Source organism: Myxocyprinus asiaticus, chromosome 19 (assembly GCF_019703515.2).
Source record: "Myxocyprinus asiaticus isolate MX2 ecotype Aquarium Trade chromosome 19, UBuf_Myxa_2, whole genome shotgun sequence".
NCBI classification, from domain to species: Eukaryota; Metazoa; Chordata; class Actinopteri; order Cypriniformes; family Catostomidae; genus Myxocyprinus; species Myxocyprinus asiaticus.
In genome coordinates, this window is record NC_059362.1 from 4118389 (window position 1) to 4141225 (window position 22837).

At 35.8% G+C, this 22837-nt stretch overlaps 1 protein-coding gene across 3 annotated transcripts in view; it reads left to right on the forward strand.

The window, feature by feature from the left end:
* Positions 1 to 22837, forward strand: part of LOC127409880 (mitogen-activated protein kinase kinase kinase 5-like) — a 127522-nt gene that overhangs the window by 37732 nt on the left and 66953 nt on the right. For all 3 annotated transcript variants that reach the window (XR_007892049.1, XM_051644810.1, XM_051644809.1), the window contains exons 6-10: positions 9537 to 9643; positions 13977 to 14147; positions 14282 to 14394; positions 15789 to 15948; positions 16417 to 16570. Coding sequence is in view for 2 of the 3 variants with exons in the window: in XM_051644810.1 (XP_051500770.1) it covers positions 9537 to 9643; positions 13977 to 14147; positions 14282 to 14394; positions 15789 to 15948; positions 16417 to 16570 (705 nt within the window). In the remaining variant the exon portion in view is untranslated. The remainder of the gene's footprint in view (positions 1 to 9536; positions 9644 to 13976; positions 14148 to 14281; positions 14395 to 15788; positions 15949 to 16416; positions 16571 to 22837) is intronic.

The following is a 22837-nucleotide window of genomic DNA, read 5'->3' on the forward strand; positions in this document are numbered from 1 at the left end:
CTGCAATTGAACTCATTTACAGAACATTAATTTCCATTCAGGTTGTATTTCTGCTCCTTTAGCAAACATCACAAAAGACCATGTATCATGGTTGGGACTAACATCAGAACAAAACAAAATAAAGTGTAGCCTCTGTCAAGCTTCTTGGAAGCTTAATTTAAAAACATCACCTTAATTCAATAATAGTCTTTGAACCTACATTTATTCTTTCAGATGAACGTTCAACTGAATTTCTTGTCTAAAGTATAAACACTTAACTTCAAATTGCCCTCTGAATATATAAAATCTTTAATCATGATGAGGAAAGCTGTTTGAACCTCTCCTTCATATCACTGTATCTAACATTATTGTCAAGTCACATCATTGTCCATATAAAAGAAAAGAAAATCAAAAGAAAATAAAACAATTTAGAGATGTGCCTTTAGCACACTTCAAAAACTTAAACTGAGAGTGAGAGAGAGGGCGGGGGAGGAATTAAGAGGAGGACATTCCACTCCTCCACACTGTTTCTAATCTTGTTACAGTTATTCCTTTTTTTTTTATTTTAGAATCTCACAATAATATATTTAAGTTACTCTTCAACAGTGAAAATAGTGATAATTATAATAATTCATTATATTAACTACTTTCAAACTTTCCCCTCTTAAACCATCTTCAAGAAAACCTCTTCCAGAACTTTCAATTTACTCGTCCCTACTTTCTTTTGTCCATTCAAACAACATACATCAAAAACTGTAGAAACTTTCGGTATTCAGAATCTAGGTATTACCTCTCTTGTTAGAAATTTGATTACTGTTCCTGACCGCTGATCAGCTGATAGTACTACTTCCAGCCATCTGTTAAATCTGCATATCACCACAAGCGTATAATGCTTTCCATGTACTTTATTTACCATGCCCACATAACATTGTTTTGAGCACAGACTTCACATGTGGACAAATACTCATCAACTTTCGCTTGCAAAAATGGAGACCAAAATCCCTAATATCCCTGTTGTTTAATTCTCCTTATCACTTTGCATCTGTAATAAGAACATTGAAAAACGTAGCTGATGCAACAATCTGTCTTTCATGAGAACGCCATATACCTTGTGATCCCTAAACCAAGAACCATCAAATCTTTAATAAAACACAAACTTGACCTTTCTTTTTCGACATTTTCTTTTCATTCAATACAACTTACTTTAGCCTTCTGTTCAAGCCTTCTGTTCAAGCAGAGCTTTAAATTTACAACACCTATCTTTTAGTCCTGTCATCTTATTACTAATATAATCCCCTTAAAATGTTTTTTTTTTTATGTCAATTAACTCTCTTATGATTACTTTCTCACTTTTTTTACTCTTTCTCAGGAGAAGGAACTTTCATTCTATCTAATGAAGCAACACAAATCACCTTTTTAAACAAACAGAAAAATACTTAAAAATTTTAAACAAAATATAGTAGTAAAGTGGCACAATGGAATTTCAGACAAATCTCGTTTTGAAATATTTGATCAATATCATACACTACGTCCTTTTAATTTTTCATGTCTCTTATTTTTTTTATATTCTACTGTTTTAGCATCATTTAACAATAAGTTTAAAAAAAAAAAAACAATTTCAGTATTTCTTGACAAATGATTCAGTTAAATAGCAAAACCAAAATTCACATGCCTCTAAAGTGATACTTTCATGGATTAATCTCAAAATAGAAATAGTTTACTAGAAAAAGACACTCAATCAACTCTTTGTAGCACCCAATAACCTTTTTCTTTAAAGTAAGGGTAGTCTCTGGAAAATTTGGGGGGTAACTAATCCAATAGGTAACTCTAACTTTGCCATCAAGTTTGTAATATTTAACCTTCACATAAATGAATCAGCGGTTAGATGCTGGATTTTAATTTAGACCCTCAGAACACTTTAGACGTGGGTATTGAACCCATGGATGGCAGTCAGCATTCATATAATACTGAAATCAACTTATCCAGAGAAATTTGAATCCACATTTGAAATGTCAAATCAGTAATGATTACCAGCAGTCATGAGAGCAGGACCAATCAGATAAAAGCCCACATCATTCTCAGTCTTTTTTCTCTGGACTACCTCCTGCAATATTAGCAGCCTCAATTAATCATCTGGCCCAGCCATCTGCAGTGGTGAGAGACTTGTTCCAGAATGAGTTAGTGAAACAACATACACATAGTGATGACAAAAGAAAGGGTAAAACATACTTAGTATCAAAGACACACACAGAATAGACGCATGAATATGAAGTTATTTATGATGTTCAATTTAATCTTAATGTTTCTCCATGGGTTTCACTTACTACCAATTACCAATTTTTCTTTAGCATTATCAATATTTTTACAGTCAAATACATCAGTTATTTCTTAAATCTTCAAATCAGAATTTCTAGCACAAATAACATTTTCCATTTTATGTACTTCCAAAAGAAGGAAACTTCTATTTTGTTAGATATCAGAGAATCTGAGCAAAACTGTTTACAACGTTTTCTTAGCTCTGCCTCCTTATTGGAGGTTGAGACTTTATTTTCTGTTTTATCTGGCATGATTGGTCACATAAAAACCCCAAGGAAAAAGCATCACAATGTTGGTAAGGTTGTCACACATAAAGATCATAAGAACAGATATTAAGAGCACAACTTTTCCAACAAATTGAAAAAACAGAGAACATGAAATGATCCAAATCTTTCTTAAATTTCTTTCCTTTAATTCTAGTCTCAAAGGCAGCTCTCAGTGTACCCATGATCAACCAATGCTACACTGTTTATATAAAACAAGAAAATAATTTAAAAAAATCTAATCTTAATTAAAACAATCTGCTATCTATCTTTTCTAAATTCGGGGCGCCCCTGTCTGAGTGGAGACACAGAGAGAAACGAGTTCTCCCAATAAAAGTCTGCAGGCGCCATCCCTACAGAGTAAGGGTCATAGGTCTCTGTTTATTCAGGGCACTAACAGCATCTCACTCAGTCTGTCCACCATACAGTCCCTAACAAAATAATAAACTACCTATCTTAGTTTTGTTGGTTGATCAAGCTTACACCGATAAAGTTGCAACTCACATGTAAATTTGTTCTCCAGACATATTTAAACACATAGAAAATCAAGAACAAAACAAATAATCATGGGTTCTTACATTTAGATATCAAGACTTTATATTGTTTAATTGAATATTGTTAAAAATGTTATTCTCTCATAAACTGGACCAGACAGAACATAAAACAGACACATGAATGTGAAGTTTTCACATTTATGGTTTACTTTTCATACTCAAGTTACAAAATATAATTTTCTTATTAGTCAGTTTCACCCTTCTTTTTAATTTCTCTTCCCCATTTTCTTGACATCTTATCATTTCCATTTGCTTAACCGTGGCTTTGATAACTAGTGATCTCAATGAAGGAAGTACACAAAACCATAGCCCTCCTAGCATTATTGCAATTCCCAAAAACATGCCCAATTTACATAATGCATCTCTCCCTAACAAATTAACAGGAGTCTGATTTGATACCAGGTAGGTATGGATGCACTTTTGTTTTTAGTTTGTAGCCTTTTTCTCTTCCCTGTGCCCACCTTCCTCCATCAAATGATGACTCCTTTTCACTTTTTCTTACCTTGCTGTCCAATAGTCTACTTCTGTTTCTTACCAATTTATCTGTCTCATATAAATTTTTCTGTTTCTCTAGTTTTTTTCTATCCTTTCCCTTCTTTGGTCCCAGCCTTGTTTGTCTTTCTTTTCTAACTCCACATGACCCACCATCTGCATTTCTCCTAAAACTTCTACAGTTCCCTTGAGAATTAGGAACTGACCTTCTGAGGGCACATATGGAGGTGATTTAGCAAGGACCTCTTTTTCTTACTTATCTCTTTTTCTGCATCCTTCAGTATTTTTCTTGCCTGTCTTATATTTTTCAGAGAATTTTCTCCTTTCAGTGCTAGCACTACTCTCTCTTTCTTCCCCTTTTTGTTTCTCTCTTTTTACTTTTTTACTCTTATCTTTAGTTTTATCATTTTTATCAAAGTTTCCATTTCCTTGCACAATGCTACATCAATTGTCCCTTCCTTTGGCCATTTTATCATCATATCTTTGTTCTCTTTTGCCATTTGCTTGAGAGCTTATCTGTAAGTTCTCTGCACAATGGATATTTTAATCCATAATTTGTCCACAGGAGTGGTTGCCATGATTTTTCCTATAATACTACAAACGCTATCTTTAGGAAAAATGTATAAATGTATTAATAATTGTAAAACAAAATGGATTTTTGATCAGTTTTTATTTGTTCAAATAATATGATCTTCCAAAGGAAATTCAATTATTTTCATTTATTTATAAACCAATTTACATGCACTTTAATAATTATTATGCCACATACATGTACAAATTTCCTATGTTGTCAATTTACTTTTAGGATCACTCTGCATCCAAATAGTGCCAAATCACAATAACAGCTGCTTTTTCTTAGATTAGCTGAATCTTTATTTCTTTCACCTTCACTTTTTTAATACATTCTCATTTCTTTGAGATTTTATCAATCGTTTATTTACACAGTGAATTTCTAGATTTTAGTATTTCCACTGGAGTGTTCGCCATAATTATACCTTATGTAATATAACAACACTTATCTTAAATACAGTATTTGTTTAAAATTCAATTACTTAGTTGACTTTAGGTTATTGCAATACACTGGACTCAAAGCTTTATTGTTTGTCCAGATAATGTGATTTCCCAAATGGAATTCAATCACTTTATAGTTCTTTATAATGTCAATATTCTTACCTGTCACTGTGATATGAACTTTAACTCTAAGCACAGTTATACCACTTGAATGTATAAATTATCTGTATGAAGTCAAATACATTTCTATGCTACAGCCTAGTTTAGGAGGTATGATCTGGCACACGTCCAACAACAGCTGCACTCTCTCAGTTTAGTTAATCTTACATCAGGCTTCCTTCATGGCATGAAAAGAACAGCCCAAGACTAAATTTTGTCCAGCCAGCTAAGAATTAACTTTTTGCTTTCATGCACATTTTTGTTTTTGTTTTTGTTTTTTTTGTTGTCTTACTGTTTTTATTATTTTTCCTATTGTCAGTTTATACTGTATTATATTTACCCTTCTATATATATATATATATATATATATATATATATATATATATATATATATATATATATATATATATATATATATTTTTCTTTTTTTTTCTTTTTTTTTTATCATTGGTTTTAACTCCACTATACAACCAGAATAATTTTTAAGTGCCCTCTTTGCCTCTAATCATCAGATCTCTTCTGCCTCATATATTAATGGAAGGTTGAAAATAGACCTAAATAGATTTTCATTGCTGTAAATTGCATAAATACTCCTCATTAGTTATGCAGCAAAGGCTGAGTCTCTCTATCTGGATCACAAATTCTACAATTTGAAGAATGGCCAAACAACCTACAAAGCCAATATCTTTTACATTTTTTAGTTTTCTCTGTTAACAAAGGAAATTCCTTTCCAAATTTTCACAAGAGACAGGCTTTCATTCCCAACATCCATTCAACATATAAAAGACAAACCTTCTTTTAATAAAACCTTTTTATTAGACAACATTTACTCAATTCATCATATCCCTTTCATTTTTATTTTTATTTTTAGGGCTCATATTTCATTCAAATTCACACTTGTCTTCTTATTTATAGGACTCATATAACATACAGTCTGTGTTCCTTTTATTTTAAGGACACATCATACATTCCAGTCCCTCTACTGGGCTCATATTTGTATTCAGTCATACACTTCCATGCGCAATCGCACTTCAGTCACACTTCACATACTTTCAAACACAGACACAAACACTCTCACAGACACAGAAACTTTCACACTTTTTACAAACACAAGGCCTTTATAAACAGTGAGCTCTCAAAAAATACTATAAAATTCTAAAACGCAACTATTCTACCACCTCTCAGGTGATCTACCAAACAGCCCTTCTCGCCGATTCACTTCCTCGACACGATGAAAAGCGTATTTAGTAGGATTTTTTCCTACCCTTTTGGCCTCTGTGATTCACTTCTTCAATACAACAGAGAGGTATCCACAGGACTTTTACACATACACTTTTCCTATTCTACACTCCCTGTCAGTCTGCTCTCACTGATACACTTCCTCAACACAGTGAAAAGCAATGCCCTGCAGCATTTTGCCTACCTGTCTTCTTTAAACTTTATCTGCTTTCATTTACTGTTATTCATCTAGGCTCTCTTCACAGTAAAAACAGATCATTACATGCAATTATTTCTTCTGGAATCAAAAAACCTTTTAGTCTTTTTATTCTTTAAATTTGGTGAAGCTTTTTGAGTGTCCTTACCACCACGGCAAACTCTGGCAAGCAACACAAACTAATTATAAGCAAAGAATGCTTACCTTTCAGGGGGCCACCTATTTTGTGTTGTTTGTCAAGCCAGCCCACTGTGGAAGACCCTCTTCTGCTCCTTTCCTGTCCCATCTGGGGTGCCAATTTGTCGTGGCTTCTGCCACCTCTGTGAAACATCACCCTTGAAGTCTTGGGGTTTTGATCCCAGAAGATAGACTTTATTTTCAGAGATAAAAAGCAGAGTTGCTCCAAGCACAACTCCAGAAAATGGGTTTGCCCCCGATTAAATTCATATGATCTACCAAGGAGTGGCTAATATATTCCATGTGTGTCACTGGACACCACTGTGGAGAGACTTCACCATATTTTCTTTAGCGTTAACACAGGAGAATCAGTTTACCATATGCGAGGGTACCCACATTCCACAGACACAGCAAGTCTCATGCTTGACCACCAGAAACAATTGTAGAATAAAATGGCTATATTAACATTGATTATACTTGATTAATTTATACTCAACTTTATAAAAATATTCTACAAGCGCCCCCAATTGGTGAAATTGGACAAAACTTTGCATGCATCCTCAATGTTCTGATATCAAAGTATTCCAAGTTTCGTAAAGTTTGGACTTTGCGTTCAGAAGATATAGGCAATTGAGTAAATTAGGGCCACACCCAAATAATTAATTAACTTCTATCTTCAAAACGATTTGACGGATAAAAAAAAACAAAAAAAATAAATAAATTGTCAGAACGGTCAGTAGATGATACATGCAAAATTTCGAGCAAATCGGACAAACAGCCTAAGAAGCATTTTATTGGTGCCAGTTTCCACAATTAAGGTACAAAATTGGGCATGTTATTTTTTTCTGCAAAGTATTAGTGAAAGGAAGTGGTTAATTTTTATAAAATCATGTTTATCCACTTCAGGAGGTCAAACAACACATTATATGAGCTGTTTTTAATTTATTTTATATTTATTTATGAGATGTGCCATTTTTCAACCATGTTGAATAAATTTGGGATATATTTGGGTCTAAATACATTTTACAACCCTGATTTGTGTGATTTCATTATTTTCTAGCAATAAACACTCAATAAACATAAAAATTGAATAAACTTATTGATAAAATCCTATGTTGAAGGTTTCTAATAACATAAAGGTATGTCATAGTGGGTAACAGGGTTGCGTGCAAAATGTGGGACACAATTAAAGGTGCTGTAAGTGATTTTTATTTATTTATTTATTATATCCCCAATTTGGAATGCCCAATTCCCACTACTTAGTAGGTCCTCGTGGTGGTGCGGTAACTCACCTCAATCCGGGTGGTGGAGGACAAGTCTCAGTTGCCTCCACTTCTGAGACATTCAATCCATGCATCTTATCACGTGGTTCATAGTGCATCATACCGCGGAGACTCACAGCATGTGGAGGCTCATGCTACTCTCCGTGATCCACGCACAACTTACCACCCGCCCCATTGAGAGCAAGAACCACTAATAGCGACTACGAGGAGGTTACCCAATGTGACTCTACCCTCCCTAGCAACCGGGCCAATTTGGTTGCTTAGGAGACCTGGCTGGAGTCACTCAGCACGCCCTGGATTCGAACTTGCGACTCCAGGGGTGGTAGTCAGTGTCAATACTCGCTGAATTAGCCATGCCCCCTCATTCCAAAACCCCGCCCTCCAAAGATCATTTTGAGACCAAAACTGAGCAAAAGAGCAGCATTGTTTGTTCTTGTGGCTGTCAAATTCAACAGTGGCACAATAGCACCCTCAGCTGACAAACATTATGAATCATAGCTTCAATGATCCGCTTCAAATACAACACTGAGAATGAGCAAAAGATTTGACAAGTGAAAAGCGTCAATGTCCGCGGTGTGCGGACACATTTTTGTTTGCTGTTTACAAAGTCTACAGCTGTCACAGAGACTGGTGAGATATCTCAGGACCATTATTTACACATTGTGTATAAGACCAGGCATTCGATCAAATACTAGGGCGTCAATCCATTAAAATTTGTGATTCAATGAAATACATGATGATTACTCAATCAAATTCATCTCATTTCAGTATTTGCTGAGAAAGCCCTCAAGTAAAGATTATTATGAATATATTATTTTAAATAATTATAAATATACAATATATAATAAATACATTAATTCAGATCATTATTGTGGCAGACGAGTAATGCATTGATTAGACAATACAAAAAATGGCTCACTGGTTTTCAGCTCTGTCCGGCTAACTTTGACACACCTGGGCAGTCACAATTTAGTTTTTCATTATCATTCTCCACTGTTTTTCTGAGCCAAACAGCTGTTTTTGCTACTGTATCTTTAAAGAAATAGTTCTCACCCTTATGTCGTTCCAAACCTGTATAACTTTCTCTTATGCTTAACACAAAAGGAGATGTTTTAAAGGAATAGTTCCCACACAAATGATTATTCTCTCATTGTTTACCGTTATGCCATCTTAAACTCGAAAGAATTTCTTCGGCGGATCACAAACGAAGATATTTTGATGGACGTGTGTTGTGTTTTTCATGACTGGTTCTGGGTGAGAAACATATCAAAATTAAAGTACTTATTCACTATAAATCTCTCCTTGGTGCATACATGTGAAGCTTGTTTACACGATTGACACATAAGCAGAGTGTGTGTGCAGCTTTATTTACATTTATAAAATTTTATTTATGAGCTCAACAGTCCACTTTAGGAAAAAATAAATGACAAAAGTCTGAAGAATTGTTTATGTTGCTGTTGTTACTGACATACTGTGCAGCTGTTTGTGATTCTTAAGAGTATGTCATGAATATTTTAGTGCTTTCATTTGAATGAGGCATTAAGCAGTTATACATTTTACATGCAGCAATCATTAAATTGCATGTGCAATTGTTTTGTTATTTACAAATTGTTTAGAGTAAAATGTACTACATGCACTCTTACTACAGAATTATTCATTCAAAGATTTTCTCTTGTATAATTTTGTCAGCATGTAATTATGAAGCGGATATAAAACAAGCCGATTGTCTGCACTCAGTTTACATTCTGAATTGTTTTACGTTCATCAAGAACCACAATAATAACATATTTAGCACTTTATGATATATTATAATGTCTATTAGAGTTATGTAAATTGTGTTTGTTTTTGCTTATTTGTGGGTCTGTAGGATTATGAATCGATTGTGAAGTTAGTTGAAACACTGGAAAAACTGCCGACCTTTGACCCTGTAGCACATCCTCATATAAAGTTCCACTACGCCTTTGCCCTCAACAGGTGAGACCGAACATCTTACACCGTGTCCTTACCAGGTTTGAAGTGAGTTTCAAGGCACAACGTGGCAAGTTTCAGTGCCACATAATTTGTCTGACCATATATATATATATATATAACTCTATATATAATGTTACATGTTTATTGTTTACATGCATAATTTGTACTATTTACAAGTATACCTTACACTGATGTGTAACACATGCTAAAACTGTACTGTCTCTTTAAGAAAAGCAGTAGTTCAGTGAGCGTCTCACAAAAGTGTTTTGGTTGAGTGCACATTAACAGGAGTGGAGTCGCATGGCTTCCTCTTTATTAGAATTAAATGTTTCTTTTTTGTTTTGTTTTTGATCCACAACTGACTGTAAAGAACAGAAAGCATATTATTATAAGAGACATTATTCACTGGCAGATGGATTGCGTGGATCTCATCTTTGGACACACATTACACAGAATGAGTCAAACTTTTACTCTAAACATGCAGTGAAAGGATTTCTGCCCTGGACTTCTGTGCCACTATACTACTCATTCGATATGACATTGTTCAAATGAAGATATTAACCCAGCCCTAGTTCTAGTTGCTTTGCATAAAGCTGGAAAGGGTTACAAAGTTATATTGAAGAGCTTAGATATTCATCTGTGCACAGTTAGACAAATTGTCTACAAATGGAGATGATTTAGTACTGTGGCTACTCACCCTAGAAGTGGCCGTCCAGCCAAGATGACACAAAGGGCACACCACAGAATGCTCAACGAGGTAAAAAAGGAAACTACAGTGACAGCTAAAGACTTGAAATAATCATTGGAACTGGTTAACATCTCTGTTCATGAGTCTACTATACAAAAAACATGAAACAGCCATGGTGTCCATGGCAGGACACCATGAAGTAAGTCGTTGCTTTCCAATAAAATCATTGTTGCACACCTGAAGTTTGCCAAAGACCACTATAACTATGTTTCCATCCAAGGATTTTTTGCGAAAAAAGTTTTAGCGCATCAAAATAAAGCTGGTGCTAAAATTTCACAAGTGTCGACATAATGTTTTTTCGTTTAACTCTTGCACATAAACTCTATGTCGATACTTAAATGTTTGGAAACACTTTTTGTTGAGAAAATTGGCATTAACGTAAAAATTTAGTGTCACATGACAGAGTTTACCCCAATCGTTAGCCTGTGTTAATCTTGACGACAGTATACATCCTTGAAAGCCAATTTATTGTACGTGATTATGAATTGATCTTAACAGCATATAGATCCGATGCTGCAAACATGACACTTCCAGGAGTGCCAACACAAATATCTCGTATCGTGCACATCGACAAGTGCACGGAGAACAAATGAATGGCCACTCTTTGCGATTAATTTAATCCATTTGTTTATTTATTAAAGTTGCTTTTCCACACCATTCAAAATAATAGACGGCAGTCACGGAATTAGCCCACAATACAAAAAACTTATAATTTCTGTGCACAAAGATGTTTTAAATAAAAAATAAATGCACAATACTAGGAGAAAAACATCAGTGTGCTTTTTTTGGAACACTAACATGGCCCAATTCTATAAAATTATTGTTTATTTTACTTTTGAAAAAATGCCAGCAAAATTCCCTGTATGAAATTAAATAAATTACCAAACGAAGAAAGCATTAAATTAAAAAAATAAATTACCAAATGAAAAAAGATATATTTTTAGACCTATATATGCCTTTTCTTTACACAAACTTAAATTAGCTTTACCCTGTTCTGTTGACAAAAAAAAATCGGCTGAATTACATTATCAGAATGTTCTAGACTTTTTTCAAGAACTATCAGAACTACTTGTCCAATGCTGAGTTCACTTTCAGAAAACTAGCTTTTGAACATTTTAAAACTTTTAAATATTTTAAATCTAACCCTCTTTACCTCGGATCACATTTGCTGAGCTTCTTCAGAAAATGTAAATTGCATTATGACACTAAAATTAATTTTAGATGACAATCAAGTTCAGTTGGTCATTAAAAGTTGCTGGACAAATATGCGGGACATAATGCAGTTGTGATGGCCATGCTTTAGATGATTGTTCAAAATAGCATATTGAATATCAGGAATGTATTATATGTAAGCCCTGATATTACACCGCATCAATTTTTCTTTAATAGTTGTGCACACAGCATATACACATGGATGGATGGTCCTTATACTAAGACCGAAAGTTTCCCCCACTACTTGGTGCAGGTTGCCAGCTTGAACAGGGCCATGACGATTCGCTTTCGGGTCGGAACCGGTGTCAACCTACGATAGGCGCAACAATAATATAGACTGTAATATAGCCGCAGGACCAATATTACAGTCCTATCAGAAGGGCAACAGCTCCCTTTTGATTGCAATTCCTCCTCTTCTGATTGCTTTTATTTGTGAAATTAAAATGACAGTTAGCTGGCTAATTTCAATGAATTGTCTCAATACTCTCCCCATTTTACTAAAACTTCGGAGGAAAAAAATTAGGGACATCTGGGAGGCGAATTAGCGATAAACACACTGTATGGAATTTTCCTGTATGGAAAAGGCTTACGGGCAGATTTCTTTTCCGATAAACCAAAACTTATGCGACAAAGTGTTCTAGGCATGACGTCATCACGCACACCAATTTTATTGATAAAAGGCCATTTAAATGGTAACGGGCAGAAGGCGGCAAATTTCGCAAATTTTTTTTACGCATTTTCACTTTGTCGATAACAATTGGATGGAAACTAGGCTAATGACACTCCTCAACGCTAATGGGAAAATGTTTTGTGGACTGATGAAACTAAGGTTGAATTGTTTGAACACGCAGCACTACGTATGGTGTAAAAATGGCACCACATGCCAACATGAAAACATCATCCCAACAGTGAAGTACGGTGAAGGGAGCATCATGATTTGGGGCTGCTTCGGGGCCTGGACCACTTGACATCATCGAGAGAAAAATGAATTCCCAAGTTTATCAAGATATCCTACCGGATAATATCAGGGTTGCTGTGTGCCAGCTGATGCTCAGTAGAAGTTGTGTGATGCAGCAGGACAATGACCCTAAATATCAAAGTAAATCCACTACAGAATGGCTTCAAAAAAAGAAAATCCACCTTTTGGAGTGACCCAGTCAGAACCCAGATCTTAACCCAATAGAGATGCTGTAGAATGACCTCAAGAGAGCCGTTCATACAAGACATCCTAAGAATGTTTAATGGGACATGTTCAATAAAGACATAGCTTAAAGGAATAGTTCACAATTCTCTCATCATTTACTCACCCTCATGCCATCCCAGATGTGTATGACTTTCTTTCTTCTGGAGAACACAAATTAAGATTTTTAGAAGAATATTTCAGCTCTGTAGGTCCATAAAATTCAAGTGAACAGGTGCCAAAATTTTGCTGCTCCAGAAATCACATAAAGTCAGCATAAAAGTAATCCATATGACTCCAGTGGTTAAATCCATATCTTCAGAAGTGATATGATAGGTGTGGGTGAGAAACATATCAATATTTAAGTCAATTTATCAATATTTAATTTATTTGCTTGAAATTATTCTCCCTGCCCAGTACGGGGCATATGCATGATGAATGTGAATCACCAAAAACAAGATGAAGAATGTGAAAATGAATGTTAAAGTGGAGATTGACTGAACGGGGGGAGAATTTATAGTAAAAATTGACAAAAATATTGATCTGTTTCTCACCCTCACCTATCAAATTGCTTCTTTGACATTGATTTAACCACTGGAGTCATATTGATTACCTTTATGCTGGCCTATGTGATTTTTGGAGTTTCAAAATTTTGGCACCCATTCACTTGCATTGTATAGAACAAAAGAGCTGAAAAAATCTTCATTTGTGTTCTGCTGAAGAAAGAAAGTCAAACACATTCGGGATGGCATAAGGGTGAGTAAATGATGAGAGAATTTTCATTTTGGGGTGGACTATACCTTTAAGCACATTGTGTTTGTCTATACTTGTGACTTTGGTGAAGATGAGGTCAAATTTTATAACCAAATAATGCAGAAAACCAGCTAATTCCAAAGGGTTTACATATGTTTTCTTGTCACTGTACTTTTCTGACCCAGATTAATGACATTGGTTGAGCCAATCTTGCTATGTCTGACTAGTCGGGATGCACAAACAAAAAGAGTAATGTTTTGATAGTGCCACAGAGTCACAGTGTTCACACTTTTTGGGGAAATCAACCAACGAATTGCTTGCTTATACTTGACACTGCATATTAAGCTGGGATAGGAGAATGTATTTTATCATTAAAAAAAATGACACACTTTACCTCTAACATGTACATTAACATTTGTCTCTGTTTTGGTCTGTCACTGCAGGAGAAATCTCCCAGGAGACAGGCAAAAAGCTCTGGACATCATGTTGCCATTGGTGAATTCAGATGAACAGGTGGCATCTGATATTTATTGTCTGGTGGGCCGAATCTATAAGGACATATTCCTGGACTCTCATTTCACCGACACAGACAGCAGAGATCAGGGCATACACTGGTGAGAGAACATGAGGGAAAATCTCACCAAACATGCCCAGCTCATAAAAAATATTTTGCATAAAGAAAAACCTAACAAATTTCTTTTGGTGAAATGTTTTGCTTGAAGAATGTGTTTGTGCATTCTGTCTGCAGGTTCAGGAAAGGTTTTGAATCGGAGCCCACGCTACACTCTGGAATAAACTATGCTGTGCTGTTATTGGCTGCAGGGCAACAGTTTGAATCCTCCTTTGAGCTGCGTAAAGTAGGTGCGTTTGATTTTTCATTTTTGGCCAAGCTATAATAATTTTTGGGTGACTAAAGACAACATGAAACGGCATTCTTAACCCATTTTACGTCCATAATGTGACATATTTCCAAGTAAAATTCAAAACTTTATTTTATCCATTGCTAATTGATTGGATTGTGAAAACTGGCCATACAAGAATGTAGCCAGACCAGTTATATGTGATATTACATTATTACGTGGCTGTCTGCGGCACTTGATTGGTAAATCGTGCTATCTAGCCGTCTGATACTTCAAAATCAGAATTGTCATACAGGGTTGACGAGTCATTTTTCATACTTCTTTCATACTTATAATCTCCTAAGTAAGATTATAAAATAATTCAAACTTAGATCAATGTTTCACATCAATTTTTTGATGTATTTGGCAAGTAGTCTTACAATAAGTCAGATAATGAGCAGTCAGTAGGTCATTTTTGCAATAAAAAACACCAACAGAATGCAAACAGAAGGTGGAATTCATCTGTTTCAAGAGACTTTTTCCACTTCTTACATAATAGCGTAATGTCAAAGCAAATCTATATTTCATGTCATTTTATGCATTTAATCGGTAGGTAGCCATTTAATAAGTGGGATAATGTACAGTCAGCCGGCCACTATCCGCTCCGCTTCGTGTTTGCAGTAACGACAGTCTGACTGTATATTAGACAGTATAACGGTTTTACAGATTAATCGGTACCGATAGTTGTTTTTTTGGAAGTATCGTTTATTTTGATTAATTTCTGTTTTGTTTTTGTGATTAACAATTTGGTGATTTGGTCGTGCTGACAATAAACGTCTGTCTCGTTCTATTATGTGCTGCACACGCTTGCGCTACTACTGCCATCAACACAAATAAATAATTTAGAGCATTCTTGACGATGAGTTCAGTGAGACAGCCTCAAGCCGTTGTGTCGCATCCACGGACGCGCCCAGCATAGGATTATCTGCCTTTTCTGCCACCTTTGTTGTTGTTATTGGCAAAATCCACTATCGATCATCCTCAAATATTATCCCTTACTTAACATTAAGTGGAGTTAAATTCCTGTGGTTACTATTTTGGATATATTTTAGAAATGCTGAATTACCTAGGACAGTAACCTAAAACAATGACTACATTTCCATTTGACTGTTGGTTAACATCCTTGCTGGCCTAGGTGATGTCAGCCAAAAATGAATTTATTATTTTGATGAAAGATTACGACACATTCTTTTTTCCTTACAATAATGTGCAATGATGAAACATTCACAATAAGATTACAAACATGTATTAACAAAGTAAGTAGGATCTGTTTTGATTTCATGTCTACTTTAAAGCCATTTCCTTTAAGTCTCTTTAAATGCCGTTCAAATATCTTCAATTGCATGTGTTGTGTAGGTGTAAAGTTAAGCAGTCTGTTGGGGAAGAAGGGCAGTCTGGATAAGCTCCAGAGTTATTGGGATGTGGGCTTCTTTCTTGGTGCAAGTATTCTCGCTTGTGACAACACACGCGTCATCCAGGCCTCTGAAAAACTCTTCAAAATTAAAGCTCCCATCTGGTATGTGCACACATTCATGTTTTACACACATCAATTATAAGAACATGCTACAAATGTACAGTTTATAAGTGTTGTGTTTGCTAACCCTAAGTATTAATTGAATAGTTCACCAAAAAGTCTCATTCGTCCTTGTGTACAATAATAAAAAACAAAAGGCTAAAGAATGGTTCTATGAACAATTTACACAGAAATTTGTTATGCCCGTGTTTTAAGACCATTGGTTCTCGATTGTCATGTGACGTATTAAAATGTGGCAAGTTTCAACAACACAACTGCAACTGAGATTGGATCGCTACAGCGTGGGGAAGATTATCAGTAAGCAATTGAAATTGGAAGGGGAAGAAATCGCATAGACTTGCAAAGAAAAGGGGCCACCCATATCTAGAGACCAAAATATAGCAGAATGTCATCACAGAATAACGTTGGAGTGCACTAAGTTCATTGAAGTGTTTATGTTGTATATTTCAGGTATCTGCGCTCACTGGTGGAAACCATCCTGATCTATAAGCACTTTAGGAAACCCAGCACAGATTCACAGGCCCCTAAACAAGAGCTGGTGGACTTCTGGATGGACTTCATGGTTGAAGCCACCAAAAAAGACGTGACATCAGTCCGATTCCCTGTATGAACACTTTTCACCACACACAAACACACACACTCACGCGCTTCGACTCAAAACCAAGTGAGCTGACTACCTAGACCTTAGATAATTTGTTCTCTGAAGAATTTAATGAGAAATGTTCATAAATCTGAGCATAGTTTGAGGCATTAGTGAGATCCAGGTCCTGATTGGCCATTGGGAGCATTAGGAGAAATCCTAGTGGCCTGGCTGTCTTGTGACTGATTTGGTCTGCCGTTTTCATTATTATTTTATTTAGAGCTGTGAATCCATTACATTTTTTAAAACTAATTAATCGCACAGTTTTCTGTGATTAATCGCGATTAATCAGGGTACATTGTACATTACAGCAAACATTTTAAAAATACAATCATAAATATATTTACTTTATACTTTGTCTCAAAGAACAAGCAAGAAACTGGATAGTCATAATATATTTTAATTATTTAACCCTTCCATGGTTTTATGGGTCAGTTTGACCCTTTTGCATTTTTAACACTGATTTACATCAACTTATCTTTAAGTTTTCGGCCAGAAACTTCATGACATCCTCCACAGAGGTGATCTGAACCTGGCAATGTCATTTATTTTTATTTCATGTATTTATAAACAAAGCTACAAAAAAATACAAAAAATAAAAAATACCCTACTTTGTATCACAGGATCAAATTGACCATTTTTTTATCTTCAGTTTCAAAAGCTTGTAATAAATGCTGTTCGCTCTCTCTTTCTTTACTTTTGGTCTTAAATCGTTCCTCTAGGTGGCAGAGACACTAGAGTTTTTTTTTTTCTCTTTTACCTTCTATCACAATATACAGATCTGAAAGGCAGGGGTAACACAACTTCAAAAATCTTGTTAAAAAAGCTTGTGAAAAGTCTCTGTTTGCTTGATCTCCCTTCTTTTAGTCTTAGATCATTCCACTAGATGGCAGCAAACACTAGAGAAAATATTTTTTTCTCTATCAACTTCTATCACACTATACAGATCTGAAAGGTTGGGGGTTCGAATGTGGTTTGTGACTCCACCCATAGACATCCAGCCTTTTTTAGAAGTCTCACCATAAAATGCTTGAAAAGTTCCAAATGTTATTATAAGTACACTCATACTCAGAATTTTACACACACACACCCCTCCACAATGCACAACACATAAGTACATGCACACAGACACCCACAAACACTCACTGACAACAGACACAAATGCAAACACAAGATTTTTTTTTTATATTAATTTGTTCAAAAGATATTTGACTGTTAATTCAGTGTTCATTATATGTTTATTAAATTTTCGACATGTTCAAATGAGATATAATAAACATATAAACACCTTTAAAAAAAACAGGATAAATATGCAAATTAAATTTCTTAGTTATTGGATTATTTTGTTCAAATAACCATCAAAAGAACTTCAAAGTGAAATTGTGAATAAAAAAAAAAGTGAATAAAATTTTTTTTCGTCTGCTCCGATCACTGCTTCTGCAAGCCCCAAATAGCCACAAACTCTATATCAACTCTTACCTTAGGTTGTTTTCTACAAAATTAGTCTATTTTTACTTGTCTCTAAGCTTGTCTGGGTACATAATCCACTATTATGTCTCAAATGTCCAGAAAAAAAAGCAGTTCAGCAAAAAAAGTATAATAAACAAATCATCGTTTGAATGTTGCTGACTATTGAAAGGTTATACATCTTTGCAAACCTGAGGTTCTTAGCATTCAAATGACACCAAGATCACGTGTAGTCCATTCAGAGGCCGTGATATTCCACATGGGGTAAGGACGGGGCTTCCCAAAAAAGACTGGATATCTATGGGTGGAGTCACAAACCATGTTGGGGCGCCCCCTGCTTTTCAGATCTGTATGTTGTAGTAGAAGGTGAAAGAGAAAAAAAATTCTAGTGTTTACTGTCACTTAGAGAAACGATTTAAGACAAAAAGTAGAGAGAGAGAGCAAACAGAGCCTTTATTACAAGCTTTTGAAATTGAAGATTAAAAATGGGTCAATTTGACCCTGTAGGTTCATAGTAGGGACTTTATTGTTAAGACCATGGAAGGGTTAAATATGTACATATTAAAATGTTTTTTTTTTGCAGATAGAGTTAATTAGACATATTTTTACAAGTATAAGGTATATGCAGAGGCAGTCTGGCCGTCGGGAGCACCGGGCATTTTCCCTGTGGGCCGCTGGGTAATTTGGGCCGGCCAGTAGCTGCGCAAGTACCAGCCCGTCATATGTGCGGTCGCCCTGGGCTCCAACATGCCCACGCGGACCCCATTACAGAGTGAATATTCAACAAACTCTGTAAGGAAAAGCCAATACAGTGGCTTTTATTTTGAAAAACTGAAATTACCTTTATTTTTAAATTATTTACACATCGCAGCGCATTTCCGTATGTGCGCATTCACTCCGTACCTCACGTGGACCTCATTATTTCACATACTAATCGCAATAATGGTGACAACCAAAGACAACATATTAATTATAAGATGAGCTCTGAATAATCACAAAATGACAAATAACTGCAAGTTACAACAAATACAATAACAGCAGCATATATAAAATCTGCAAACAGTAAAGCTATGAGCAGTACATAGTCATTTGCATAATTTATTCATACCACAGGGAGCTGAAGTGCGGTTGCTGAATAATGCTCACACCTGATAAAAATGCAGAAAATAAGTCATGAAAAATATTACTTTGTGGCTGTTTGAGTCTTTGAGGCTTACTTTGTTTAAAGGATAGCAGAAACAGCACTTGTCAAAGCATTGGGCTTTTCAATGTTTCTCAAGAATAATCTGGGGAAGGAATTAAAACACCGCAGATATAAAGATGCAACAAACTCACTTAGAGTGAAAATATGAGCAATTAATCTGCAAAATTCTACACTTTAAGAGGTATGTTTATTTTGTTACATATATTTTTATATATTTTGTAATATTTATATATGTACATATTCTGGCCAACTTTTTCATTTATTTTATTTTATTTTTGTAAGCATAGTTATGTGAATAATTGACATGAAGTTTTAAGCATTGTCATCAGTGTGCTGCTGTGTAGTCTTGCTTAGCGAGACCTTTAACCTTTAAGTCTATTGCAGCTAACACTGGCAAAGAACTGCCCACTTAGGCAGGAAAAGCCATCTAACTGACATGTAAAGCGACCAGTCACAGTCGGGTTTGTCATTATGTGATGTTTAGAGCGGGGTTATCGGAAACGGCTCATAACATAATAAAAGACCAGCGTGGGAAAATAATTTATATAATGGCGCGCAAGTCTCCGCAAGCGATTGCACAGAAAACACACAGGAAAATAGCAGAAAATGTGTAACAAGTGTAAGTACAGCACAGAACCTCATTACAGAGTATTTCACAGACATAACTAAGTAAACAAAGCGAAATATGCAGCTCTACTCATGGATATCCGCTTTACTTTCTGCTGTGTGCCTCAAGTTGATGTGACTAACCTGGCAAACTTGGGTAAATTCTGTGATTATTTAGTCCTCAAAATCGCTCATTGTACCAACATGAAACCTTGTGAACTCGACTCGTGCTTCCACCCAGACCAGCGCAAACTAGGCTCTCGGAAATCCTGTAGAAGTCAGCCAATCAGATTTGGTCTGACTGAACTGAGAAAGCGTTTCCAATTTTGTGTGCTATGAGCATCAGACGGTTAGTACACAGACTGTGGGCGTGCCGTCTATAGCTGAGACTACCTGCTGTGTGACATTTTCATCATCTAACTATTTTAAACAACATTTTATGATCTTGTGTAGCTAATATATATATATACAGGTGCATCTCAATAAATTAGAATGTCGTGGAAAAGTTCATTTATTTCAGTAATTCAACTCAAATTGTGAAACTCGTGTATTAAATAAATTCAATGCACACAGACTGAAGTAGTTTAAGTCTTTGGTTCTTTTAATTGTGATGATTTTGGCTCACATTTAACAAAAACCCACCAATTCACTATCTCAAAAAATTAGAATATTTTGACATGCCAATCAGCTAATCAATTCAAAACACCTGCAAAGGTTTCCTGAGCCTTCAAAATGGTCTCTCAGTTTGGTTCACTAGGCTACACAATCATGGGGAAGACTGCTGATCTGACAGTTGTCCAGAAGACAATCATTGACACCCTTCACAAGGAGGGTAAGCCACAAACATTCATTGCCAAAGAAGCTGGCTGTTCACAGAGTGCTGTATCCTAGCATGTTAACAGAAAGTTAAGTGGAAGGAAATAGTGTGGAAGAAAAAGATGCACAACCAACCGAGAGAACCGCAGCCTTACGATTGTCAAGCAAAATCGATTCAAGAATTTGGGTGAACTTCACAAGGAATGGACTGAGGCTGGGGTCAAGGCATCAAGAGCCACCACACACAGACATGTCAAGGAATTTGGCTACAGTTGTCGTATTCCTCTTGTTAAGCCACTCCTGAACCACAGACAACGTCAGAGGCGTCTTACCTGGGCTAAGGAGAAGAAGAACTGGACTGTTGCCCAGTGTTCCAAAGTCCTCTTTTCAGATGAGAGCAAGTTTTGTATTTCATTTGGAAACCAAGGTCCTAGAGTCTGGAGGAAGGGTGGAGAAGCTCATAGCCCAAGTTGCTTGAAGTCCAGTGTTAAGTTTCCACAGTCTGTGATGATTTGGGGTGCAATGTCATCTGCTGGTGTTAGTCCATTGTGTTTTTTGAAAACCAAAGTCACTGCACCCGTTTACCAAGAAATTTTGGAGCACTTCATGCTTCCTTCTGCTGACCAGCTTTTTAAAGATGCTGATTTCATTTTCCAGCAGGATTTGGCACCTGCCCACACTGCCAAAAGCACCAAAAGTTGGTTAAATGACCATGGTGTTGGTGTGCTTGACTGGCCAGCAAACTCACCAGACCTGAACCCCATAGAGAATCTATGGGGTATTGTCAAGAGGAAAATGAGAAACAAGAGACCAAAAAATGCAGATGAGCTGAAGGCCACTGTCAAAGAAACCTGGGCTTCCATACCACCTCAGCAGTGCCACAAACTGATCACCTCCATGCCACGCCGAATTGAGGCAGTAATTAAAGCAAAAGGAGCCCCTACCAAGTATTGAGTACATATACAGTAAATGAACATACTTTCCAGAAGGCCAACAATTCACTAAAAATGTTTTTTTTTATTGGTCTTATGATGTATTCTAATTTTTTGAGATAGTGAATTGGTGGGTTTTTGTTAAATGTGAGCCAAAATCATCACAATTAAAAGAGCCAAAGACTTAAACTACTTCAGTCTGTGTGCATTGAGTTTATTTAATACACGAGTTTCACAATTTGAGTTGAATTACTGAAATAAATAAACTTTTCCACGACATTCTAATTTATTGAGATGCACCTGTGTATACTTATACAGTATAACATATTATTAATCTACTTGTTGTTTCCACAACCTCATATTAACTAAGACAATAGTTTATTTGCACTTCTGCAAAATAATTGAAAGGTGATTAAGATCTTTAAAAACGGAAGAAATGCTGACTTGTCACAGCACCTTAAATACACACTTTCCCTTGTACTTTCATGTACATTTTAACCTAACATCTGGATGTTGGGAAAAAAGTTTTCGGACATGTTATTTGTCTGAGCTATAAAGTGCTTTCTCTAAAAAATCCACTCATCACATTTACAGTGATTTCATATGTTTTAAAGTTATGACAATTTTTGCACTGTAGGGCCGTTGTCATCCCTTACAAAAACCGAGAGATCAGTGCAAATTTGCTGCAAACTTTCGTCAAATTGTCCATTGTTGCCAAAGGTTTGCTGGAGGTTCACCACTACCGGTGAAGGGCTGCAAACCTCTGGCTAACATTTGCGGTGAATCACAAGCTCATTTGCAAAAATTTTATTGAGCCGGAAAATGAAATCATTGAGCATGTGTGTTATGGTGTGGTGTGTTGCAGGTTGGGTTTGGTGGGCCGCACTGGGCCAGAAAGTCCAGGGCCAATTTTTAGTCTCAGTCCGCTCCTGGGTATATGGATAACATGCTATCAAATCAGTGGACATGCTGTAAAAAAGTTGGGCAAAATCTTCTGCCGTTTTCCAGCAGACTTTTTTAAGATCAAATGGGCAGATTCAATTCATATCACGCTTTACTGGCAAGAAATCTTGCACGCATATCTAGTGCATTATTAGACATTATGGATACAGATGTAAAATAAATTTAATGCTGAAGTTTAATTTGCTGAAGTTTAAAATCTCAAAACTTTTATTTTCTCTGGCTGCTGTTCAGTCTCTGTCGGGC